The following is a 24,293-nucleotide window of genomic DNA, read 5'->3' as shown; positions in this document are numbered from 1 at the left end:
GGACGCATATGGGAACTGATTTTTTTATTGAAATTGTATAACCATCCCTTAATTTTCATGCTTTCAATTAAATTCTTACAAACATGGTTTATAGTAGCTATATTCGAAAGTTGAGACCTGTACCGAATATTTAATTAAGAATCAACACCAAAATTTTTAGAAATTGCTGGATGAACAAAGTGCACCTTGGAGAAATTATAATTGAACTTTTAGTTATTCTTTTAAAAGTTCATTTAGTAAGTATGAGATATCATTTTTATTTTGTATATGAAACGTAGTTCCTAGCCTTCTATTTATATTGGTATTTTGGATAGTGAAATGTTATTGAAAAGTTGCCATTTCTGTGTATTTTCCTGCATGGAAAAGATCAGATTACAATAATAAAATACGTGTACCTGGCAATAGTTAGCATAATTTGGAATTTGTAAAACAAATAAAGAAAAAATATCGAACATTCTTCGTCCTTTAATGTCACAATGACTTTTACAAGAATTTTCTTTTCATATAATAAAATTTAAAACTGTGATTCACGAATGCGTCACAAAACTGATGTATAAATTTTATTTTTTATTCCTTAACCTGGAACGAAAAATGATTTTCCGATTTTTATGAACTTCAAAATATTTTCAATCGAGTTTTTTTCATGGGTTGTTAACTGAATAAATAGGTTTTTGATGATATTTTCAAAATTCGAATGTTTGATAAATAATGTTTAACCGAAAATGAGAAGGATTTTTTTTTTTTATTTCTTTGCTTAAGCAAAGCTCTCGTTTCCTCGAGATAAAAATGGCCTCCAACAACGTTTCAAAGTAATCATTAGCAGCTGTAGTAATAAATTTTTAAGTGAAAGAAACCTATTCTTAGCTTTTGAAAATTTTAGGCCATATGTTTTTCTTTTATATTCATTTCTTTGTGTTAATATAATTATATTTATGAGTATCCTCTCCAATGTAAGTCTTCTCTTATCAGTAACAGGGTTTAGAATCAGACTAAAACGTTAGAGGTGGTTAATTTCCCTTTATAAATTTAATGTAGATAAAAACGAAGTTTTAGACAGTGCACGAATGATAACTTGTTTAAAGAATGGTATTTCATTTACAGACTTTTTTTTCAAAAAAAAAAAAGGTTATGAAAACCTTTATTACGCTGTTATACTCATATTTGTTGCATTCTGAATTTAAAACAGTTGCACATGTAGTAATAGGTTTTTTATTGAGAAATAATCGTCTACCTTTCGAAACTGTTAGTATACATTTACTTTGTTTATGATAACTTAACTTCGATAACTTCGGCGTCATTGACTATCCTTTTTGTGCTGTCTAAAACCTCGTAGAGTTTTTAAAGCTACTTTGCAATTCTAATAGTCGCTATTCATAGAGCAAAAGAGTTCTGATGACAGATTGTGCGATCTGTAGGGATAGAAAAAAATTGAAAATCTTAACTCCAGCGATATCCAAATTCAATATAGTCTAACGGCTGTCCCTATAATAGGACTATTTGAGTTTCTCATGAAGTTTATTGTTTTTTTTTTTTTTTTTTTGCATTTACAAATAGTTTTCAATATACAGATTTTAAAATGACAGTGCTCTTAAAAAGTCGACCATTTTTTGACTAGAATCAATTGATTTATTAATGAGTTAATATTATTAACCAAAAAAGTAATAGAAATTATGCTTTTTGTAAATAATGAACTGGGGGGCTAACTGAAAAGGAATAATTGCTCATTTCGTTGTATTATCTTCGCATTTTAAAAGGATTAAAGGCACTCTTTGAATGAAAACATTTTCAATTCCGCGGCTTTCCGTTGCCAGATTGCACACTCTGTCTTCAGTGTTGCATGGGAAAATATGGGCCACGCCCTCCCCGTTGGCTGGGCCTCTTCAAACGTCTATAACGCCCTTTCTTTTTATTGTCTTCTGTGGCACATCATCGTGGTATGATGTGGCACACGTGGTGCACACGATACCACATCGTGGTGTTTTTCTTCCATTGCATTGTCAGTTTCAGTATTTTTTGTTCCTAAGCCAAACTACGATTACAGGTGGCTCCAAAAGCGTGTTTAATTTTTAAATTTTAGAATATCATGAGCACTCACTATGAAAACGTTTAACATTGTAACGCATGATTTTTTTACGTTAATTTCAATTTCTGACGTCGTTACTTTTTTGTTTATCTTACCATTCTAATTTTCGAAGAATTCAAGCGGAATAGTTTCATTTACACTAACTTTTGTTCAGAGTACGTTTCAATTCCAGTCTCAAAAGAGGCATTTGAACTCGTACTAACGCAAAATTTTTAAGTTTCATGAAGATAATTGCGTTTTCGTGATTAAATTTCTTTGAGATTAGTTTTCATAAAAATAACCCTATTTCTATAAGTTTTTGCTTTTTGATGTCATAGAATTAATTAATGGTTGATTTCGAAACTGAGATAAGTGCCACAACGATCATCTGTCTCATGAGTCTATTTCTGCAATGTTTGGCTTCGGAACAAAATTCTTTGTAGTTTCTTTTGAGCTTGCCTTTCACTTTTTTTTAATTTTTTTTAAAAATTTTGTGCCAAAGGTAGAGAATCTTTTGTTGGTTTTTAAAATTCCTATACTATTTCCAATCGTGAGGTGGTTAATCAACGACTTGATTTTTATCTATTTAGGATTTTTTCGTTTTAACTTGTTAGAAAAGCTTTTTTTTTTTTCTAATGTTGAATTTACGCTGTTGAGATCTCGGTCAAAGTGGTTTTTGATGAACAAAATCTTAAAATCTTTTTGTGATTAAAAGGCTTTTATCGTTCCTTATTAATGGTATTTTTAATAATTAACAAAATTATTTTTTGAATGTCAGACATTGCCACGAACTTTTGCAATTCCATATTAGGTTTAAGTAAAAAATTGAATGATGCACGAAAATCCAGGAGGAGAAAAAAATTATTTAACACGTTAGTTATTTTTCGTTAGAAAATTACATAGGGGGGAAAACTGTTTCCCTTATCACTTAAAAAAAAAAAAAAAAAAAATTCGAGGCTACCGAGATTTCTTAGCGTTGTTAAATGTATGTCCCAGCTGTTGAATGTATGAAACTGTAAAAGAACTCTAAGTTGACTTTCGAGTGACAGGATCGAATGTCTGCTGGCTATCTTTGGGGATGTGAACTTCGTTTTGTCCCTTCCTCGTGTGTTCGTGATCGTACACGTGCTCATATATAGTACGGTAAAAAATCGTCTCTATAGAAACGTCCAACTAGCGTCCATATGGTAGCTTTAGTCTTTGCCGTTTTGAGGATTTTAACTGTTTGTACTGGTAGATGTAGTCTGTTGATATTATACTACTTGACTCTCGTGAAACACATAACGCATATTAATCCGTTGTGTGAGTATTCGGTGTAGACATGGAGGATAATAAATCGCAAAGAAATCCGATAAATTAAAACTGTTCTGTATTAAATTCCTGTACTGAAAAGATACACTGATCATTTTCCACGTTAATTTTGTGCTCTGTCCTGTAGAATGAAATTTAGAGAGGAAAGGTGAGTCAAATTTCTATATTTTTTTCAATGTTTTGAAACAAATTTTGTACAAAATCAGTTTGTATCTGGCTTCTGCAACAAATCTCTGACAGCCCGATAAATCTTTGATGAGACTTGTCGAACCTGCCGAACCTGTTTTAATGAGTGTTATTGGCGCAGTATTGGAAAACGTCGATATCCAAATAGATGATTGGTAGAAAAAAAAAAGCCCATTGAAGTGACAGACCCCTTCACTCATCTTATTAACTAAATGTTTTATTTATGCAAGATTATTACAAATGCTTTTCGTTATTTGCGCACGTTTTTCTTCTGTTACATATGATTTTAAGTTAAATACTTTGATCGTATTCTAAACTATTTAACTTGATTTAAACTTCGTTTTTAAACTAAAATTTATTTATTTATTTGGTTTTTATGTTGCAAAAGAGCACAATTATTTCAAGAAAATTGGGGCAATAAACATTACTTCCTTGATGAATAAATATTTACTCCTCAAAGAAAAACCGTTCTTTATTTTTGTATATACATTTCACTCAAAAATCAAATGATTTATTTTTACATTTCAGTCACCTTACCAATATTATTAACCTAAATATGATTCTCAAAAAAAAAAAAAAATGTCGTAACGCCAATCCCCCCCCCCCCCCCTTCTCTCCTAACAGTTTACTTGTTGTAGAATTGGTCATATCGTCGGCAGGTACGTGATGTATGTATTTTTAAAGGTGGTGGAAGGGAATAATGCAATATCATTTTTGATACGAAAGAAAATATAGTTCCATTGTAGTCTATGAAAATTTGATACACAACTACAAGTAACTCTAATTTCTAAATTCCTCTAATTGAAGACTTAAAAAAAAATTTCGCTTTGTGATAAATTTTGAAAGGATGCAGTTACTTCAGCATCACAAAGAATACTCACATGACGGATTTCTAGAATCCTTTGATAGCGCAGATATAGAGGGAATGGTAATAGGTCGCGAGATATACAGTGTACATAGATACCGAGCCACACGTAGGTAGTTTACTGTAGGTGAGGATTCATGATTGGTCACTTAAGGAAACGTTGTAACAAAGGATTCTGAACAAGTGTTTATTCACGAATATCTTGTGCCATGAAATCACATTCATCTAATTTCGCTCAGACGATCATCCAAAGAACTGGAATGCAGTTTTTGTTGTAAAGTACCATAAGTTAAAATATTACCGATTTGAACGCGAAAGAAAGATTAAACGCTAGTGTCAAAATAACTAATGTAATAAAAATATATTAAATTTTATGCAGACAATTAAAAGTAGACGATCCGGAGCATTAAAGTGACAGTTAAACGAATAACATTTTCAGAAAATCAAATCACTTGTTAGATGGCAGCAAAGACCTTTTTATTGATGAAAAACAGCGCTTTATTTGCATGGGAGCTCACGGAAGCTTAGCTCATGTACTTATTTTGAGTTTTATATGGGTTTTTACACGTTAGATGAGATTAAGGCTATTCATGTATGAAAATACATTCTGACGACTTCAAAACTCCATTGCTTCTTTTGTTAGAAATTAAACGATGTGCTTAGTCATTAGAAAAAAAATGGGGTAACTATAATGAATCTGCTTCAGGTTGATTGAGGATTTGAATAAAAAATTGTGCAACAAAGTAGCATATAAACATATCTCATCATTAAGCAAATGCTACATTTTCTTGACGATGAACAAGAGGGAATTCTTGTTTTAAATGAAAGTTCAATTCAAGCATTTCACATTCGGAATTTATATATATATATATATATATATATATATATATATATATATATATATATATATATCTTTTACTTTATAGTTCAACTTCTTACTCATCTCTCGTTATCCTCGGTTTACCTTTTTCTTTCCAGTTTTCCAAAGTTGTTTCTTTTAACAGATTATTTTTATTTCTTTTTTTACTTTTGTGGAACTGCGTAAAAGAAACTTACTCTTGCCAAATTCATTTAATGAAACGACTTTTCAAACTTTTTTTTTTATTTTAATGGAATTAAATGTTCTTCTTCCACAAAATGTGAGCATTACTTCGGTAAAACAAGCATGATTTATTTGGGTGCATGATCAATAAGGCAAATTAGTCAAACGGTAAAAATATTTTCGTCTAAAACGAGTTTAAATTGTGCTGTTTATATATAACTTCCATTTGTTTCCTTTGTATACTTTAAACTATTTTACTAAACACTCTATATGCAACATCAAGTTTTTATAATCCCTAAAATATTTTCGTTGTCACTAAGCTTTCTTCCTTCATTTTTTTTATAAATAATTTTTACATCTATTAAATTACAACATTAATTTTAATCTTAAAATGAAAATATTTTTAATCTCATGAAATTATTAAATGAATTAAAGGCACATTGCGCAAACTACTTTAGTTATTAGAAATCTTTTTCCGTCATTAGATATGTTCCGTTCAATGGGAACGTTATGTTGTGTGGTGATCTATGATACCTTTCATAGTCTAGTCAAACGTTTTTATGAAAATATCTTATCACTTATACTTTGTTTTGATTACTAATAAATTTGAAAGAGGCATGGCACAATTATATTCCTGAATAAACACTTCAACATTTAGCATGTAAATGCATCTCTCTCACTACCTAGTTATAGCTTTACTATGTACAGTATTTAATACGAGTTAAATTGCATGTCAGATTTCTTTCCTCGGCGTAGACCTTCTGTGTGTTCTCAAACGTTTCTGTTTCGTCAACATAAAATTCCATCAGCAGAAGATAACCCTTAGATTAGACCTTACGATTTTCGTTCTGAATACTAAAACCGTCGTTCCTGTAAGATTCGGGCATGATAGCAAAATTTGTATGATTCTTTTGCCTTTTCAACCCCCCCCCCTTTCTAAGCTCTGATTGTACGATAGATACCATTCTTTTCGTGGCCACTCGAAGCAACTGCGAGACATATCCCCCTCCCCACTTCTAAGCTCTTATTGCACGATGCAAGTCTTTTCGTGGCCACTCTATGCTATTGCCCCCCCCCCCTCCACGATGATCCTTCGCTGAAGAGATGCAAATTCTGTAGGAGGGGGTGATTCCAGGAAGAGTGTACTAACTTCTTCCTCTTGGAGGAAGGATAATAAGTGACTCAGAACATTTACTATTCAATTAATTTTTACAATCTTAAGATCAATTTCGCGATTCTCACATGTTAGGGTTGCTACAAAAATGTTGCTATTATTGGATCCTATTTGATCTTTAAAAAGTTTAATTAGGTGCTTCAGCCATTTTGTTGCTCTCGATTTCGAATCCTTTTTGTGAAGAATAAATGAATTAGTTTCCAATGTTACTTATAATTTGCTTTTTCCTGTTAATTCAACCTTTTAAAAATATGCTTATAATACAGATGCCACATTCGCTTACATACTGTAAACGTTGAGGAGTGCGTATCTTTTTCAATAGATACCAATGGTAACGTAGTGGTAAGTTTTTCGTTTTGTGAGAACTCGAAGCAAGTCATGATGAGCTAACTTCAAATCATGAAATAATAGCTGGTATGGAACTTTAACACTGAAAATACACCTTTTATAGAAAATTATACAGCACCACGAAGTTAAGATTATATTCCATATTTTCTTTTCTCAAAGAAAGAAGATATAATTAAAAAATTTTGGGTTGCGGAATATCCTGTTTAAAAAAAGATGTAACGGAATTGAAAGTTTGGAATGAGTTGACAACCATGAATCGTTTTGAGATAACACTGAAGGTTATAACTTAATCAGTCGTTAAAGTATATCTCCTTAGTTTAGCTTCTTAGCACGGCCAAATAAGTTTAAGCCATCCGTCGGAAATAATAAGATAACTAAAATTAAGCTTTCAGTCTTTTTGCCAGACATATCAAACTACTTCCAGCCAATCTATTATTACTAAATGCCGACTCCCGTATATGTTTCTGGCATCCAAAAGACTTCGGTTGTCTATAAGCCGTTCCATTTTGTGCCCTCCATTTACATTTGTTCCTTAGGTTTCTCGGAATTAGAAGTTTCCTTGTGGAAAAAATAAATAAAACTCGCTCAAGAACGGAAATTTTTAAAGAGTAATAAATGGCGCTTGCTGATGAATAGTTTAAATTAATCCTGATGTACGTAAAAATTAAATTTTATGCGAGTGGCAAATAATAAAAGATGAATTAATGATATAATCTCGCTTAAATTCATTTACATTGACTCTTCCGTTCAAAATACTGAATTTGATATTTTTTCTTTCAAAATATATCGTAATGCTGATCTAGAAAATTGTTTATTGCACCGAATAGGATTGAATCAATCAAGTATGAATGATGTTTTTTTTATAAATCGTGTGTTACATTGAGTAAAAATAAATAATATGATTTTAAACACACAATTTGCACTTGTTTTTAGTCTGATGGTTTTTCCCTTACAAATGCGAAAAGGAATTTTGTAAAAAACGTACTTTTTAATATTGCTAAAAGGATAGAAGTAACTTTAATGCACATAATCTACAATTTCTTCCTTTTTGTGAACAAGTATTGTCCTCGGTTATAGATAAAGCAAGTATTTCTTTTTGTTCTAAGAAAACACCTACCAAAAAATATAATAATAGAAATAATTACGTAAATATTCGTGTTTTAAACTAATTTCAAATATTCCATACTGAGCAAGTGCCATTTTGTTAATCAAGAACTTGAGAAAAAATATTGATTAAGTGACAAGATTAATTAAGTTTTAATTGCTTCTTCATATTGCCTAAAAATAGTTTAAATTATTTGTAAAGTATATAATAGTACCCAACGTTTAAATTTATTTAAAAGATCTGTACATATAAAATACAATTCAAATATTTTAGCTTTCAATTGAAAATGTTTCTTTCTATATTACAATGCGTCCTCGCATTTTTGTTTTGATATCAGTGCAGAGTTTTTATTCTAACTTGTTAAACTTCGTTTTATGTATTTCTGTGTGTCTGTGAACTGCGTACGAAATTGTAATAATGGACAATCGTTGGAACATTATTTTTAACCGTTTCATTTCCTATCAGGTACTGTCAATGTAAAATTTGTATTTTTTATTATTGCAGCTTAAGATTTGACATTGAATATTACATGCCTGTAACAATATGCACGAAAAACAATCCATAATTTTGCTTTCCACATTTTTTTGGACTTTAACGACTCAACCAAAGCATTTTGCTGCTTGTATATGTTTGCTCTGGTTTTTCAATATTTTTCCATATTTCTGTGGAAGAGCGCTGTTTATTCTTTGTGGACTTCGACGTGCACTTCTACGTTTTTGCAAATTTTGTGATATGTTGCTCTGTCGTACATTTTATACTGTTACTCGTTTCGTTTTGAATTCCATTTTTGTGCTGACTACGTGTTGTTATTGACTATGTTGGAAATAAATTATTCTTTCAAAGCCTAAAATAGTTGACGTTTCGTACATTATTGTTTAGGAGTAACAAACAAACAAAAAAAAGGCTAGTTGGGAACGGAATTCGTTCTTAAATGTTATAAAGCTCACGTGACAGGGGCTTAGCATTGCAAAATGCTTTTTAAAAATATACTTTTTTTTACTCGGGTATTAGCTATTAATTAATGAATTGTAAAATGTTCTGCCTTGATTCATCAGTTTGTGCGCTAAACTGATGTGTGATGTGACTAACATTTAAGAGCGATATTCGCTCCTAAATTGGTCAAACACCACACAAAACTCATTTCTGCAATATTAACGCATAAAAAACAACAAAAATTAATGTTTTTTTTTTCAACTGAAAAAAGAATCGGCATTGTTTGTCGAAAAAAAAACGATTTTTCGATATTTTCTTTAGCAAATATGAGTTTTTTTCCTTGAATTTAAATGAAATTTAATTTATGTTTATTTTTATTTTTAAAACTATTTTTAAAATCATATATATTTGTAAAATATCATACAATACTTTTTTATGGAGGGGAGGGGTTAACTTAATGTTTGTTTAGCTACAAATGTTAGATATCTATTTCCGTACGCATTCTTTTTCTATTGCAATGTTTTTTGTTGTCCTGATTCCTGTTTGACTTCGATGTTGGATGTCAACTTTCATGTTTGATCTGCCTCGGTAACCATATGTTTTTTCCTGCCCTGTATTTTTAACTTATATGTTAGATATTAAAATGAAATTAATTGCGCCAATTTACAAAGATATTTATTTGAAATTTGATCACATCTGTTACGTTCCTCAACTTTTGAGTGGTCTTGAACTGCAAATGTTATTGACTGTTTCCCCCACATTACTTTTTCTCGTGCTATTCTATTAATTATTTTGAAATTGGTGACGCTCAAGAACTATTAGACTGTGAAGCTTGTACATTTCCGTGGCTGCAAGATACATAAATGCGCGCGCGCGCGCGTGTGGAAGGGGAATCGGTATTATGTAAAATTCTAGCAACTTCATAAAACGTTTAATCTTGGAATAATGATTTAGATATTAATAGGTGTGTAAAAAAGAGTGATATAAAAGTAACTGAACGATTAGGTCATTTTGTATTTTTCAGATTTCTATTGAAAATGAATTAGAAACCTCTAAACCTGACTTTATTTTGATTAATCTTTAACTGCAGTTATGTACTTAAAATGAATTTTGAGCTTTTTAAGAATACCCTGAATATCGCCGGGTCAACTTGGAAACAGTTAATATTTGCATGTAGTACTACTTTACTTAAATTTGTCATATGCGATGTTTAAAATTAAAGCCTTTAATGATGATTAATTTTAAACTCTTAGTTGTTCGAATAGATGCTTATTATTAATACATCTGCCTATTCTTCTCATTGCAAATGAAGGTAAATGTTTGTATGACTTGAATAGTTTTTTTTTTTTTTTTTTTTTTTTTTTTGTGTGTGTGTGTGTGTTTTATCGCATTTTTATCTAACTGAAGATGTAATATTTGCTCTCCCTCTTAATTTGCTAAAATTAAAAACACTAAGAACGCTGAACAATTTTTATATAATATACAAAATTTATACTATTAAAAATGCTGATTCTTTTTTCAGTTATTTCACATTTTCTACAAAACTAAAGTGATGCAAGAAATTTCAACCGTAAAACCTTTACCTACTCAACTCGGGGCCCATACAGTATTTAAGTTTCATATATTGAATTAAGCAAAATAAGCATGAAATTGTTTTTCCAGTCCCTATTTTGAAGAAAAAGAACAAAAACTCATCTTCACTTTGCTTTTGTGTGGTAAAAACAAACAAAACATTGTTTAACACGAAGCTTTTCAATTTTGCCGAGTTTCTTAAAAATTAATTTCATCCCCTCTATATGTTTTCCTGTAAAACTAATAAAAGCTAATTCAATAAAAGCTCTGTTAATTAAATCAATTGGCAATTTTTCACTCGAATTATTTGTCAGAATTTTAATTGGATTGACAATAAAAATGCGTAAAACTTAAGTGAAGAACTGCAAAAGGTAAACGAATTAATTGGAAATAATTTTGTCAACCATTGTACTATTATTTATTTATAGCTACAACTAATTTATTACCTGCTTACATATTTTTCTAATATTTAACTTTTTGTTGGATTTTAATTAAATTTGAAAAAAAAAAATGTTCAAATTTAATTTGATGATTTATGCAATAATTCTGCAGACACTTAAAATGCAGAAATTATTCTTGTTTTCGTCAACAAATACTATGCTTTGGCATTTGTTCATTCATGCATTAATTTCGTGCTTGTTTAAACATTTTATTTTTAGAATATTAATAAAAATGCATACATAATCAGGTGCAATTATGCGTAATCAAGCGCAATCAAATGATTTTAAAAAAAGACAAGTTTTCGTTACTTTTAATTAAAAGTTAATTTTTAATTCCTTGAGATTTTTTAGACATGTTTCGAGTGAGTCAAAATTTACATGTTTTAAAAAGGACTTATTATGAAAAATATTTGAATAGTTTTATATCGAACGTTACTCATTCGAAATCATGAGCATACAATCTGCTTTATTTATTTATTTATTTCTTTAACTGTGCTGTATAAAATCAGATGAAATAAATGTATCACAGCTTCAAAACATAGTGTTTAAAAACAAATACACTCCTTGAAATATAAAAAAAAACGAAGGAACATTGAATGATTTTTAGATTATTTTTTAATGATTAAGTCATAAGAATATCAAGTTAAATTGACTTATGAAAGGAATGTTTTTTACGTATGTAAATTCCACAGTGCCGTAGGTTTGACTTTGTATGAAATAAATAAATAAACGAAAATAAATGGCGTTGGAGTCTTAACTTTTAACAATATTTCGGAAAGTAATTTGAAATAAAACTATATACTATTTCACAAATTGATTCAGATCAGAAATCAGAAAAAAATTATACTTTTGTCGTATGTTAAGAAATGAACCTAAAATATGCAATTTTTTCTCTAATGTTCGCTGCGTTTGTAATGACAACCTGCTATGAATTTATGGCAAGAGTGCCAAACAAACTGGTAGCTAATATAGAATTAGAGCACAAACCAGACGAGTGATCGAAGCATGGTTAGGTTCAACTCGAAGATTGCAGGCAAGGCATGGTATATTCAGATGATTGAGCTGACGGTGTATTTTATGCATTGAATGATTAGTTTTAAAACACCACTTACAATAATTCTCTTGACACTGCACCATATATGATGAGAGAGAAAATATACAAAATTTTGTAACTGTAAACTTTTTGATTAAAAACACCTTTATCAAAACTCCACTATCTGAAATGTGAGGTATTCCCAAAGTTAAATTTGTGTCGATAATTTTATTTACAGTATTGAAGAGATAGCTGTTGTAGTGCCGTAAATCATAGCTAACGGTATTTTGGTGCTTAGTGGCCGTTGTAATTGTATGGATGCATCTAGGTAGTGTCTTGTAGTCTTGTAGAGTGGAATTCTTGTTTGTTCAAACTAACTATCCTTTTTCTCATATGCTGTGTACCTCTTCTCTCTTACTAGATCTTTTAGTGTAGTTTTAGATTGAGTATTTTGTAAATACAACATTTGCATGTCTTTAGAAAAGGCATTGAGCATTTGAAAGAATTGCACTTGAAATATTGTGGGTTAATAGCATTTAAGAAGGTTTAAGGAAAACGTGTTTTTAGTTTAAGGAAACTTAAATAACTTCTAAGAATTCTGTGCACTACTTTCATTTCTTTTTCTTTTTTTATATAAAATTGCAGTAACTCTTGAAACTTAGTAAAAGCTTAAAAAAAATGCTTAAAACAAAAAAAATTAAAAAATAAACATTTCTTTTGTTATTATCACTAAGAATTTAGTGATCTTCAGTGACCTTTTTATTTAGTACATTAACTTTTCTCTTTCTTAAACTTTTATTAATCTGAAAAAAGAAAGAGCAATATTTGATAATATATTTGAAATTTTTAGTAGCTTTAACTAAACGCAGAACATTCTCGCTCTAAAACTAATAATATAACATTTTTTTTTAATTTTTTTTTTTTTTGTTCCCCAAAAATAAACCTCATTATTAGATAATTTGTGCAACTCACATCAAATATGTATTGCTAGGACAAAGCAGCGTTTTCATTAAAATAGTTTAAGCTATTTTTATACTTTTAAATCTACTAAATATTTTAAATTTAACAATAAATGATAATTTTTAAAAACTTGCATTTATGTAAAGTATTTAACCAAATTTACTTCGATCGATTTTAGTTCTCAAAGCACTATAAATTAAATATTACATTTCTTTTCCTGTCTACTGTTGATCCAAATAGATTTTATTTTTGTTTCTCAAAGTAGATTTAGAATCCTTTAGCAATAGAAAAAAAATATCCATTTCCTGTCTCAAATGCAGATTATACAGCATCCATATGTTATATAATGGGAAATTTATGTTATTTTATGTTTAAGGGTTTTCCTAAAGAATCATCTTATTTAATATAGTGTAACACATGCATAAAGATTTAATCGTAAATTAGCCAATTTTGGTATACGTATGTTCACTTTATATAAGTGTTTCATTGTATAATGTTCACAATTGTCAGTTCATTAATCTCTTGAATGTGGGTAATTTTTTGACTAGGTTAAATGATTTACTCCATAGGATTTTGCTTTCAAAAATTATAAATGGATTATAATTAGGACATTATGTAGAGCAATTAGTGATACCAATTTTTTTTCAGCCTCAAAAAACTTAATATTTTAAAGCTGATTGCATAGAACTGTTTAAAATAATGTTATTTAAATTACACAGTTCCGATTAAGCTTAAACATAGTATGTTTGTGATATGATGGTATGATATGAATCATCTCAGAATTTTTTATAAAATTTTTGTTTGGAAGAAAAATTTGAAAGCTGTTTCTTGGTTTGAATCTCGGTTAACCACATTTCCAGAGGAGATATTCTTTTGCAAACGTATTGACAATTATTGCCCCTATATTAAACACTGGCACTGTGCATGAGTACACAGAAGGTTTCTTCAAAGTGCTTTAAAATTCCAAGAGTTTGAACGTGATTCACCCATTCATTCTAAACGACGTAAAAATTGTTATGAACACAATGGTGCTGTTGGCAAATTTGTATAAAGCATTAAATGTATTCGGCGAGAAAAGATTTTGAAGCAAATTATTAACTAAGTGTGAAAGAAAAATAAACAAAAATAGTAAATGGACATTAAAAAGTTGAGCTTATTCCCTTTCTTCATTACTTTTTCACATGTTGAAAATTTACTCAGAAGACAAAAAGAAAAGTGAGTATTAAAGTTAAGTACAACAAAAATTTTGCCTATTTTTTATGAAAAATTATCAGTTTCGTTTTGCATCATTTCCCATTTTATAATATATTGAGAAAAAATATCTAGTTGAAATTATTTGCATGAAAACATTTGGATGATACTTTTAGATAATTTAGACTAGAATTCTGAAAAAAAAAAAACGAATGAATTCAATACTGTAAAACGGTACATTATTCTTCTTAAAAACTGTTTAATGTTGACGATTCTTAATTTCAAAAACGTATTTACTTTATAAACACAACAATGTTTTTTGTTTTCGTTTATTTATTACTTATCAAAAATGAAGATTTTGATACACAAATTATACTGCACGAAACTTTTTGTGAATGATTTGTAATTGTCATTATATAAAAAAAATACATTCATGTGTTTAGAGTTGCAAATGAACAGACCAGTTTGTTTTTCAAAATAAAATTAACTTTTGTGGAAAATTTAAAATCAAAATAGGAGAGAGGAATAGAGAAAAGGAACGATACATTTTTCTTAATATGCTTCCCCTCCACAATATTTTGCGACTTTTAGTTGTTGATTCTTTAGTAATAGTTTAAGAAGCCCTTAAAAAAAAATCCATCTACGTTGTGAAATGAGTATTATAATACGTATACTTAGTTGCTTTTCATATCGTTACATTTTAATATCAATTACATAGTTTAATGCGGTAAAATGAGTACATTACACAGAATATGTTATGCTTCTATTCATATTCCTCGGGCTCTGTTTAGTTTCAAATCTTAGCATTTTATTATATTTTGTGCATTTCTAAAGACTTCGGTTAGTATTTATGGTGGTTTTATGTTTAAAAAGGTGTGCGTTATTTTTCTTTTTTGCCGTAAGTAATCGGAGAATCAGTCTTTCAAATGCTCAAATGTAGACATTAAGAAGATTTAATAAATATCTTTTTTAATGTGGTATGTTTGATTGTGCAGTAATATCTTATCAAATATTATACATACGTTTACGCAGTTAGATTAACTCGAGTGTATTTTGTCGCCTCAGAGCAACAGTAAGACATCTAACCCCAGGAATAACAGTAAGATATGCTACTGTTGCTCTGAGGCGACGATTTGTTCTCCCACAAAGTTGAATGTAATATTAATTTCTAGTCAAAAACAAATTCTTTTAAGCTTTTTAAGCTTAAAAGAACGTTTTTATTGCACAGTGTAACATAGATATATATATGTATATTTTACATAATTCTGAGCGTAAAATCATATGCGAAACAGCACCAGTAGTTATAATAAATGTTATTAAAGTACGATGTTGTAAAGTAAGAAAAAAAGAAAGTATTTTATTTCAGAAAAGTATAATTCAAAAAAATAACATTAGTGAAGCACAAAATTCGCAAACGAGAGAGCAGATATTCTAGGAGCCTTTTCTTCAACGCGAAAGAAAGAGACTTAACGTATGGTTGAAGGAATTCATTTGTTAACTTTTTTCAAACTTCATGTTATATATAAAATCATTTTTTTTTTTGCTGAAATGAGGTCTCCTCACAACGCCAAAGCATTTGCAGTTTTTATACTTTAATAGTGTGTGTCTTTTTTTTTTCTCATTGATGTGTTATAAAAAATAATCGCTTGTACTATACGAATCAAATTAAAACTTTTATATAATATGTATGATTATTTTAGTAAGACGTAATAAGATATTACTGCACAAAGCTATAGTCCTTTTTGTATTTCTCTGCGCCCTGGTGTTGTAAGTGACGTGTCTTTTGTCCTACGCATTGCTTATTAGGCTTTCGATATTAAATTTTGGTCGTTAGTCGTCTGGTGTACTCGTATAATAGTTCTCTTTTTCAATTTTCTCATCTTAGCAATTTTATCACAACCGATTAGCGGTTCTTAGATCTTTCATCTTCCAATTAGTCCCTATCAATAAAATAGTCCTCACCATCTATCTAATAGATTTATAAATCCAAATCTTTTAGTCTTCTACCAACGTTTCAGTTTCCTAGTAGCCCTTCTATACAGACCATCAGGGAAGGATCTTCTACAATAGCTATAGTGTAATTTCTACAATAGTTCTGGAGTCTTTCTTTCTTTAGTATACTTTTCCATTAGAACTTTTCTGGTATCTTTCAAGTGTAGTCAAATCCCTTGTAGTCCTTCTAATAGTTCCCATCGTAGTTAGTATTAGTTAAATCCATCTTGACGAGTTTCGATTGTCCTCTTCATGGATATGACGTGAGGTAAGAATTAGTAAAGACCTGTGCATATGTACTTTTTAAAGTTTCGTTGTTTTCTTGATTTTAATCTTGTATCGTCTGGCATCTCCTTATTTGTGAAGTTTTACTTGTTCTTTTTCATTTCTGGAGTGTTTTTCTCATTATAATTACTAATCATGTATCTGAAAATAATTTAATGAACTAGAAATAATTTCATTTATCATACCATAGTTTCTTTTATGAATTGTCTGATAATGCTATCATACTCTAAAAAAATGCATACTTATATACTTAAAAAAATGATTTCGATATTTCCATGAACTTGTACTTTTTAATTGAACTAAATTTGCCTACTTGGTAACATGGTTGTTCAGAAAAGAAAGTTAAAAGTTCTGGTAATTTAAACTTTTAATATCTAGTTATGTCGTACAGATGTTTATCAAACGTTGAAATGTATTTTTATTCCAAAATACTACAAAAATCTAAGTTTTATCAAAGCGATTGCAATGTATCGTAATGAAATTTAGTTTTTGCGGTTTTTGAATTCTGATAAGACACAGTTTTGATGCACAGAATTTGTATTTTTCAAGTAAACTTCCATGTAGAGCATATTACTAAATTCAAGTATACCACCCAAAAAGCATCAATAGCTTCAAGTGGAAGATTAGGATGCCTTTATTTATTTATTTATTTATTTTTCATTTTTGGGAACAAAGATTTTAGCATGACATTGTGAAAAAGGATTACATTTGACTTCCAAAGCATCTGAATTATTGTCATTTTAAACGTAAAGTGATAGTTGTAGTTATTATTTCACTGCAGCTTTTCGCGGAAACTGTGATTTCAAGCTCCCGTGCTATTCTAGCGAACGGCTTCTTACGAAAGACGTTCATATTGCACTTAAACAAAACCAACTAACTCTCAAGTATCGTAGTTATGTTACAGGAATCTATCTGCGTTCATTGGTATAGGTACTTTAATAGAAATATAATATTAAAAAATATATTTAAGATAAAAAAGACAGGAATGCAAAAAATCCAGTTTTTCTCTTTTTATTGAGACGACATTAATTTGTCAAGTTATTATTGTATCAGAAACGCAATGTTGAAATTTTTTCTAGGCATACATTAGGTAGTTGAAAGCGTTTTCGAAGATTTTGCAAAGCTTAGAAACTGTGAGATCTAACTGATTAAATATATTTTAGTCACATATTCTTGAGTTCTAGGACATAAGAGAATAGATTAGTTCTGCCGTTCTAACAGAGTAACCAAAACAGTAAATAAGCTGTCCATTCTTAATTTTTTTAAATCCTCCCTTAGGTTTAGCATCTTAATGTGTAATATTATTAAGGAGTCTCTCAGAAATCTAAACACTAACATACTTCAAAAAATTCTATTACAATTGTAAAAACTCCTCTGCAATAAACAATTACTACACACACTCCAGTTTCTCTCAATATAAAATTTTTAAGTTTTGCTGACCATTGAAAAAGTTTAGGTATTTCGATATTTCTGAAGTGCGATAAATTTACTTTATTGCAGATTTTACTCCGTAAATCATGTAAATTGGTACATCATGTAAATTGATAGACAATATCCTTGTTTTCTTTGTCATGTCAGCATGTTTCTTGTTCATTTGTATTTTTTTTCATGTGATAGCTTCTTGTCTAATCTTCCTTTTTGTTGATCGCTTGCATTATTGACTAACAATGCTTCCTGTGTCTTTTTTCCCCTTCCTGCTCTTGTAGTGGAACTGAATGGTCAGCAGACGTCCCCACCGCTACTAACTCAAGCCCTCTCAGGTAAATGATCGTTTGCCTTTTCTTCGTCTGTAATGCCATTCCTCATTTCTTTTGCTTTTATACCATCTATAAATTTCCTGCTTATAGCTTTTGCTAATTTGAGTAGTATAATAGGTTTATTTAGTTTTGAGAAAACATTCCGATGTCAGATATGATTCTCTTGGATGTTTACTTGATGTACATTGAAGGTGCGATAGTTTTGTGCAGTTTTAGAGCATAAAATAATGATCTAATATTTTAGAAATAATAAATTTCAATAAGTGTAAGTTTAAATGTCTGATTTTCGAGTAGCTTTTGATTTCTATTTTGAATATTTTTCTTTGAAAACCTCGTTCTCAGAAAAGCATTCGGTTACTAAAAATCTAGCATTTTTCGTTTTTAAAATATATATATTCCTTATTTGATATTTATATTCTATAAACCGTTTATAATATCGTACGTACAGGGTATTTACTCCACTGGTCGCACTAAATACTTTAAAACTTTTATTTCTTCGATTGCAATTCTTATAGGTTATAAATGCCACTGATAATAGTTATTAATTATGCAACAAAAATATTATGAATGTTTTAGAAGGAATGATTGCAGATTGAATACACAATTTTTTTTAATTGCATAGTACGATGAGTTTGGAAATTTTCGACCCCTCCTCTCCCCTATGTAAGGGTACATAGGATTTTTCAAACCCCTCCCCCTATTCTTATGTAAGATTCCATTTCGTTTTTCAAAATAATGAAGTAACGATTCATACATCACTGGACTCGTATTAAATTCACTATTATAAAATCAAACCTTTTTGTGTAAAGAAATGTCGATTGAAAAGTTGGAATCTAGACTGAATGTTTTTGCAACATGTTTTTGAATATGATACAATACTAATTAAAAATAAAACATGCCAACCCCCATAGTGCGACTCTTTCGTTATATTTAACACTATTCATTCTTTGCAAAACAAATAAAAAACAGCTCATACTAAGACGTTTTTTACCTACTAGACGCAAAGGAAAAATGATCCCTGTCAAACCACTTGACCGCGCGATTTCTAATGTAAAATATCGACTTGGAAAATATTACGTAAGAATGGGTTTGACCCCCTCCCCCCCGCAAAATAAGGGTAAGTAGAGATGTTTCCAGTCCTCCCCCCTCCCCGTCAGGTCCCTTACGTAATTAATGAGTGGCCCCTTAGCAATTATTAAACTATAAAATTTATTGGTTATCAACAGTTATAGAATTTAAAAGCATTGCTGATACAACGGGTAAGGTGTACTAAAGAAGAAGCACAATATTTTCTTAGGATGGTTTTTCTCGAAACATAAGTGCAAAAAGTATTTTTGCAAACGATGCTAAGCGATGTTCCTTGGGGAAGCAAAATAGTGTCGTGATGCTTACGGATCTATCGACTCCCATCTTCCCGATACCATGGTTCGTGTAGATAGCATTCAAGATTCCTTCCTCCCGTATGCAAATCCGTTTCAGGCTGAATGGTGCGTGCCTTGCTATTGTCTATCCATCAACGCGGAAGACAAACTTCCGAGTCCCGAAAACCTCCTTCCCGCTCAGAAGATACATCTGCCTTTCAAATGGGACTCTGTCGAGGGTTGTATTCTAAGAGGGAGGAAGCTGGCTGCAGAAACTCTGGCTTGCGCTGTCTGATTATCTAACCGAAACATTAGAATAATAATGTGTACCGGTTAGCTACTTTCTAATGTGAACCTGCAAGCTAGAATTTCAAAAATTAAGAATATAAAATATTACATGTTGGGTAAATTGGTAGATAATTATTATGAATGAATAATGGACGAATTTAATTCGTTAAACTGGAGAAATGGTAGTGTTAGGAATGATAAACAAAGGGCAGTTTTGTGTTGAGGTGATGTATAAAGGAAAATATCAAATGATGCAGTGAGAACCAAAATTTAAAATTTGGAGATAATCTGTACAAATGGTAGGAGAGCCTCTCCTCCGTTTTTTGGCAAGAGTTAGTACTAGTAGCTCTTGTGGGTGTTGCATGATTAAAAGAAAAGGAAGGAAAAACAATGAAAGCCTACGTAGGATCTGAACTTAAAACCAGTTTTACTCGAAAATTGAAAGAGTCCGCTTACATCACTTTGCTTCTCACTGCCTCAAATGGAAAACCTTTTAGATGCAGTCAAAGAAATACAAAAATATTTATGAAGTTATTAGTGCAGTTATTCTTTAATAGATAAAATAATTATTGTTACTTTTGTAACTATTTTTGTTATTTATTGTTATGACTCTCGGAATTAACTTGCAACAATGTCTCGTTCCAGTGATCAACAACTACGGTCCGCAGAGCTTCGCGCAGCCGACTTCTCCGGCCAACAGCCGCGGATTCCCGGCCACCAACAGTCCGGGTCCCATCGACCTGTACACCTCGGGCCAGGACAGCGTGGGCTACGTGCAAGCCACGAGCCCGCAGCCTGCCGGATTCCCACCCATTGCTGTAAGTAGGGTAAGTAGGGACGGGGCACTGCGACAACCAGCAGTACTCACTCTCTAACTTCTTTATCCTAAAAGTTCCGCCATTTTAGAACAGTTTTGTTTTTCTTCTCGAAACTGAGTAGTGAATAATTTTATTTATATTCAGTTTCGAGTTGTTTAAGTCTGTCTTTTAAATATGTCAGTTTAACAAGTTTTATTAGCGAAACTATTTTTTCCCCCGCAAAGAATTTTTAAACATTTATTTGTTGTTTATAACCATCGCGAAGAGTTAAAATAATAAAATAGAATTATTCAATGTTAGGGATTACACTTATTGTTTTCGTTTGATCTTCATGAATCAAAGTTAGCATTAAAATACGTTTTGGTTATAGTTTTCGGACGTGATATTACGGTCATAAAAATCTGCACGCATTATATTGCCGTGGGAAGGTAAAAGGCAGTATCTTCAAGGCCATTCCACGAAAAAGTCAACCGCTTGTCCTGCACGTGATGGTGACATATATTTCATTAAAAAGTAATGATTTAAAAAGGATAATGACAAAAATTTTTACTCAAGATATCACACATAAATTTGTAGTTCGTTAAGCAGAAAAAATGTGTTCATCAACATTTTAAAGTATTATTTTTAATGACATATATGCGGCGTCATGTGCGGCACAACCGCACATGACGCCGCAATGGTGGAATTTCCGCATTTCCGTGGTCCGCATTTCCGTGGAATGGCCCTGCAAATTCTTTATCCCGTTTGCATTTTTGTCAACTATTGTAATTTAGCTTTATTGCACAAACTTGCTTATTTGGTTTAAACTGAAAATAAAGCATGAAAAAAACATCAAATTCCTACAGTTCACTATCGTTCGTATGCTATTCAAAACGCGTTTCTTCAATTATCTGAAAAACTTAATTCTGTAGATACTGCCTCTTACCTTCCAACGGCGTAGACACGTGTAATCCGATATGTCTGTGATCGTAATTTTCATTTCACACACACCATGCCCACATTGTACAAATTTAGAGAACCGTGAACGCGATCCTATAACATTCACTTTTTCTGTCATATTCTCTATATTTTTTAAGCTCCTGAACATCATGATATAATGTGTCATGTATGTCGTGGCGATATATTATTTTAACATGTAATGCAAATCTTCGTTAATGTATTACTACGTGAATGTGTCATTTAGAGTATTTTGAAATTTCTTAAAATAATCATAACTAAGCAATTTTTTACACGTAATGTATGAAGGTAGTGCAAGCTGTACGGTGTTCAAACGTATAGACCAATTTATGGTGCTGTTGTTGTATGTTACCGGCAAACTCTATAAAAAGAAAGATTTTAAAATGAGTTACGGGTTATTTTTCATACGGAAATGTCGTGGTTGTATTTCCTTAAGAATAATGTGTATCATAAATATACAGTAAGTAATCTTTTAAATGACAAGAAATAATTAAAGAAAAAAAGTTAAAATTATTGAAGTTGTATCACAATAAAAAGAAATCAACAAACTTGACTTACTGAAAGCGCCTAAATATGTCCTTAATAAATTATGCAATCTCTTTTGCTAAGAAATTTTTGCATATAACATCACTCTTCCGAAATGGAGACTTACATATGATTGCCATTTGGTATACGTAAAGCACAGGGGAAAAGACTGCAAACGATAGAATAAAATTGAAGAGCTTCCTGGAAAAGGAGGTTGCTCCAAATTTCGATATTCAATTAGTCAACATTAAAGCTTAAAACACCAAATAATTCATTTTTTTACTTTTATAACTTCTCATGTATAAATGTATTGAGAATCGTGCAAAAGAAGTTATTTTGATATAAAAGCAAAAAAAGTGGATCGGTGTTTTCAACTCTAATACACACCTTTTGAAAACATTGAAATTGGTGCCACCTCCCGCCCTGTAGCAAGATCTTCAACTGTTTAACATTGAAAATCGCTCCATTTTTCAAAGAATAAAAAGATTTTTTTTTTTACATTTAGAACAAACCTTCCAGAAGTCGCAAATGTGTATGCAATTTTTTATTTATTTATTTTTTAATACATGCAGTGAAGTAAGAAAAAGCTAACGATATTATATTTTACTGAAAATATGTTCTACTTTATTCCATTTTTTCACATTAATTGTTTCGAGCGGAATTTTTCGGTAGCCAACGGAAATTTTTAAATGTTTACAGAAAGGATATTATTACTTTTTTTCTAAATGTACGGCTGTAGTTCTGTTTTTTGTTACTATGTGACTTTTTTTTTGTATGAAAAATAAGGGGCAAAATGTAGCTGCTTTGTTACAAATAACACAACAGTGACTTTTTTTTCTGAATTAACTTTTTTCAATGATTTTATGATTAATCTCTAAATTAAATCTGACTTCGGACATTACTTGTAATTTACTTTATGACGGCTAGATCGTGAGTAATTTTTAAGGTAGTAAAGAATTCTAATGCAAGAACGGCGAAAAGTTTAAATATGAAAAATTGTAAGAGGAGTAAGTTTTATGTTTTATCTCACAAGTTTTTTTTTTAGATACTTTTTTTTGCATTAGAAATAATTTATGTAAATATTTCTATTTCGTCTAGGCTTTATATTTTCAAATATTTTTTGTCCTTAATGTTTTGTTTCTTTATTTTTGTATTTATTTATTCATTTATTTTTATTTATTTATTTTTTAAATTGCGTTTTTTAAAAATTTCGGTTGAGTTCTTCCTGAATATAAATGCACTTATATAGAGTTGTAATGTTGAGTCTGAAAATCGTAGTTTTAAAAATGGCACTAATTTTTGAAATCGCTGCAAAGAAGCGCATGCAAAACTAAAGTTTTTTTTTTTTTTTTTTTTATTATAATAACTCTCACTCTTGCAAAACTTTTCGAGTTTGCTTTTAACAATAAAAGAAATGGCTTACTACTTCTTCACTAATGATCTTAATTTCACTTTCAATAGTGTAACATTTTAACTACGTTATTTTTCTTATAATTATACTATTTCTCTATATTATACTAGTAGACTACTTCGCGCTAAAGTTGAACTTCTAATAGAAAGTTTTTGAAGGAATTACTGCGATTGTATTCTGTAGGTTTGCTTTGTCCACTAATTAGATAACGATTTTTAACCAGTTAAAAATAATTCGCTTTTGAGACTTGGCCAGTGTTAGGCAAAATTTCGTTTGGTAAAATGCTATTTGTAATATGTTTTGCCTGTGTGAGCTCAGTTACCAATGACTGTGTTAACCGCCAGGGGCCGCTGATTGCCGCAGCCTTCACAAATGGATATCATTGAAATATAATCTTTACAACTGCCAAGAAATACAGTACACGGTAAGAAAAATGTTTTTCTTTTTTGGCTCGCAATAAGCAGTTTTTTATGCCGTGGAACCTCGTCCGATTAAATAAGCAGTATTGAAAATAACTGTTCAAATTCTTACGCCGCGTTGGGAAGACATGAAATAATTGATGTTACTGCAGGGTTATCCATGAAAACGTAATTGATGTAACTAGGCTTATGTTCATTCAGAATCAGTTGGACACTATAGGATCTATTACGTTTTGTCGTTTTAAAGTTGCCTTGTCA

The 24,293-nt window shown here is 30.5% G+C and overlaps 1 protein-coding gene across 1 annotated transcript in view; it reads left to right on the top strand.

Moving 5' to 3' along the window:
• Positions 1-24,002, top strand: part of LOC129221376 (RNA-binding protein Musashi homolog Rbp6-like) — a 640,262-nt gene extending 616,260 nt beyond the window's left edge. Inside the window, exons 12-14 of the mRNA XM_054855847.1 lie at positions 18,206-18,259; positions 20,551-20,732; positions 23,961-24,002. Of these exons, the coding sequence (XP_054711822.1) occupies positions 18,206-18,259; positions 20,551-20,732; positions 23,961-24,002 (278 nt within the window). The remainder of the gene's footprint in view (positions 1-18,205; positions 18,260-20,550; positions 20,733-23,960) is intronic.
• Positions 24,003-24,293: the final 291 nt, after the last annotated feature.

This window comes from Uloborus diversus, chromosome 4, assembly GCF_026930045.1.
Source record: "Uloborus diversus isolate 005 chromosome 4, Udiv.v.3.1, whole genome shotgun sequence".
NCBI lineage: Eukaryota > Metazoa > Arthropoda > Arachnida > Araneae > Uloboridae > Uloborus > Uloborus diversus.
This window is presented reverse-complemented; position numbering and strand designations above follow the sequence as displayed.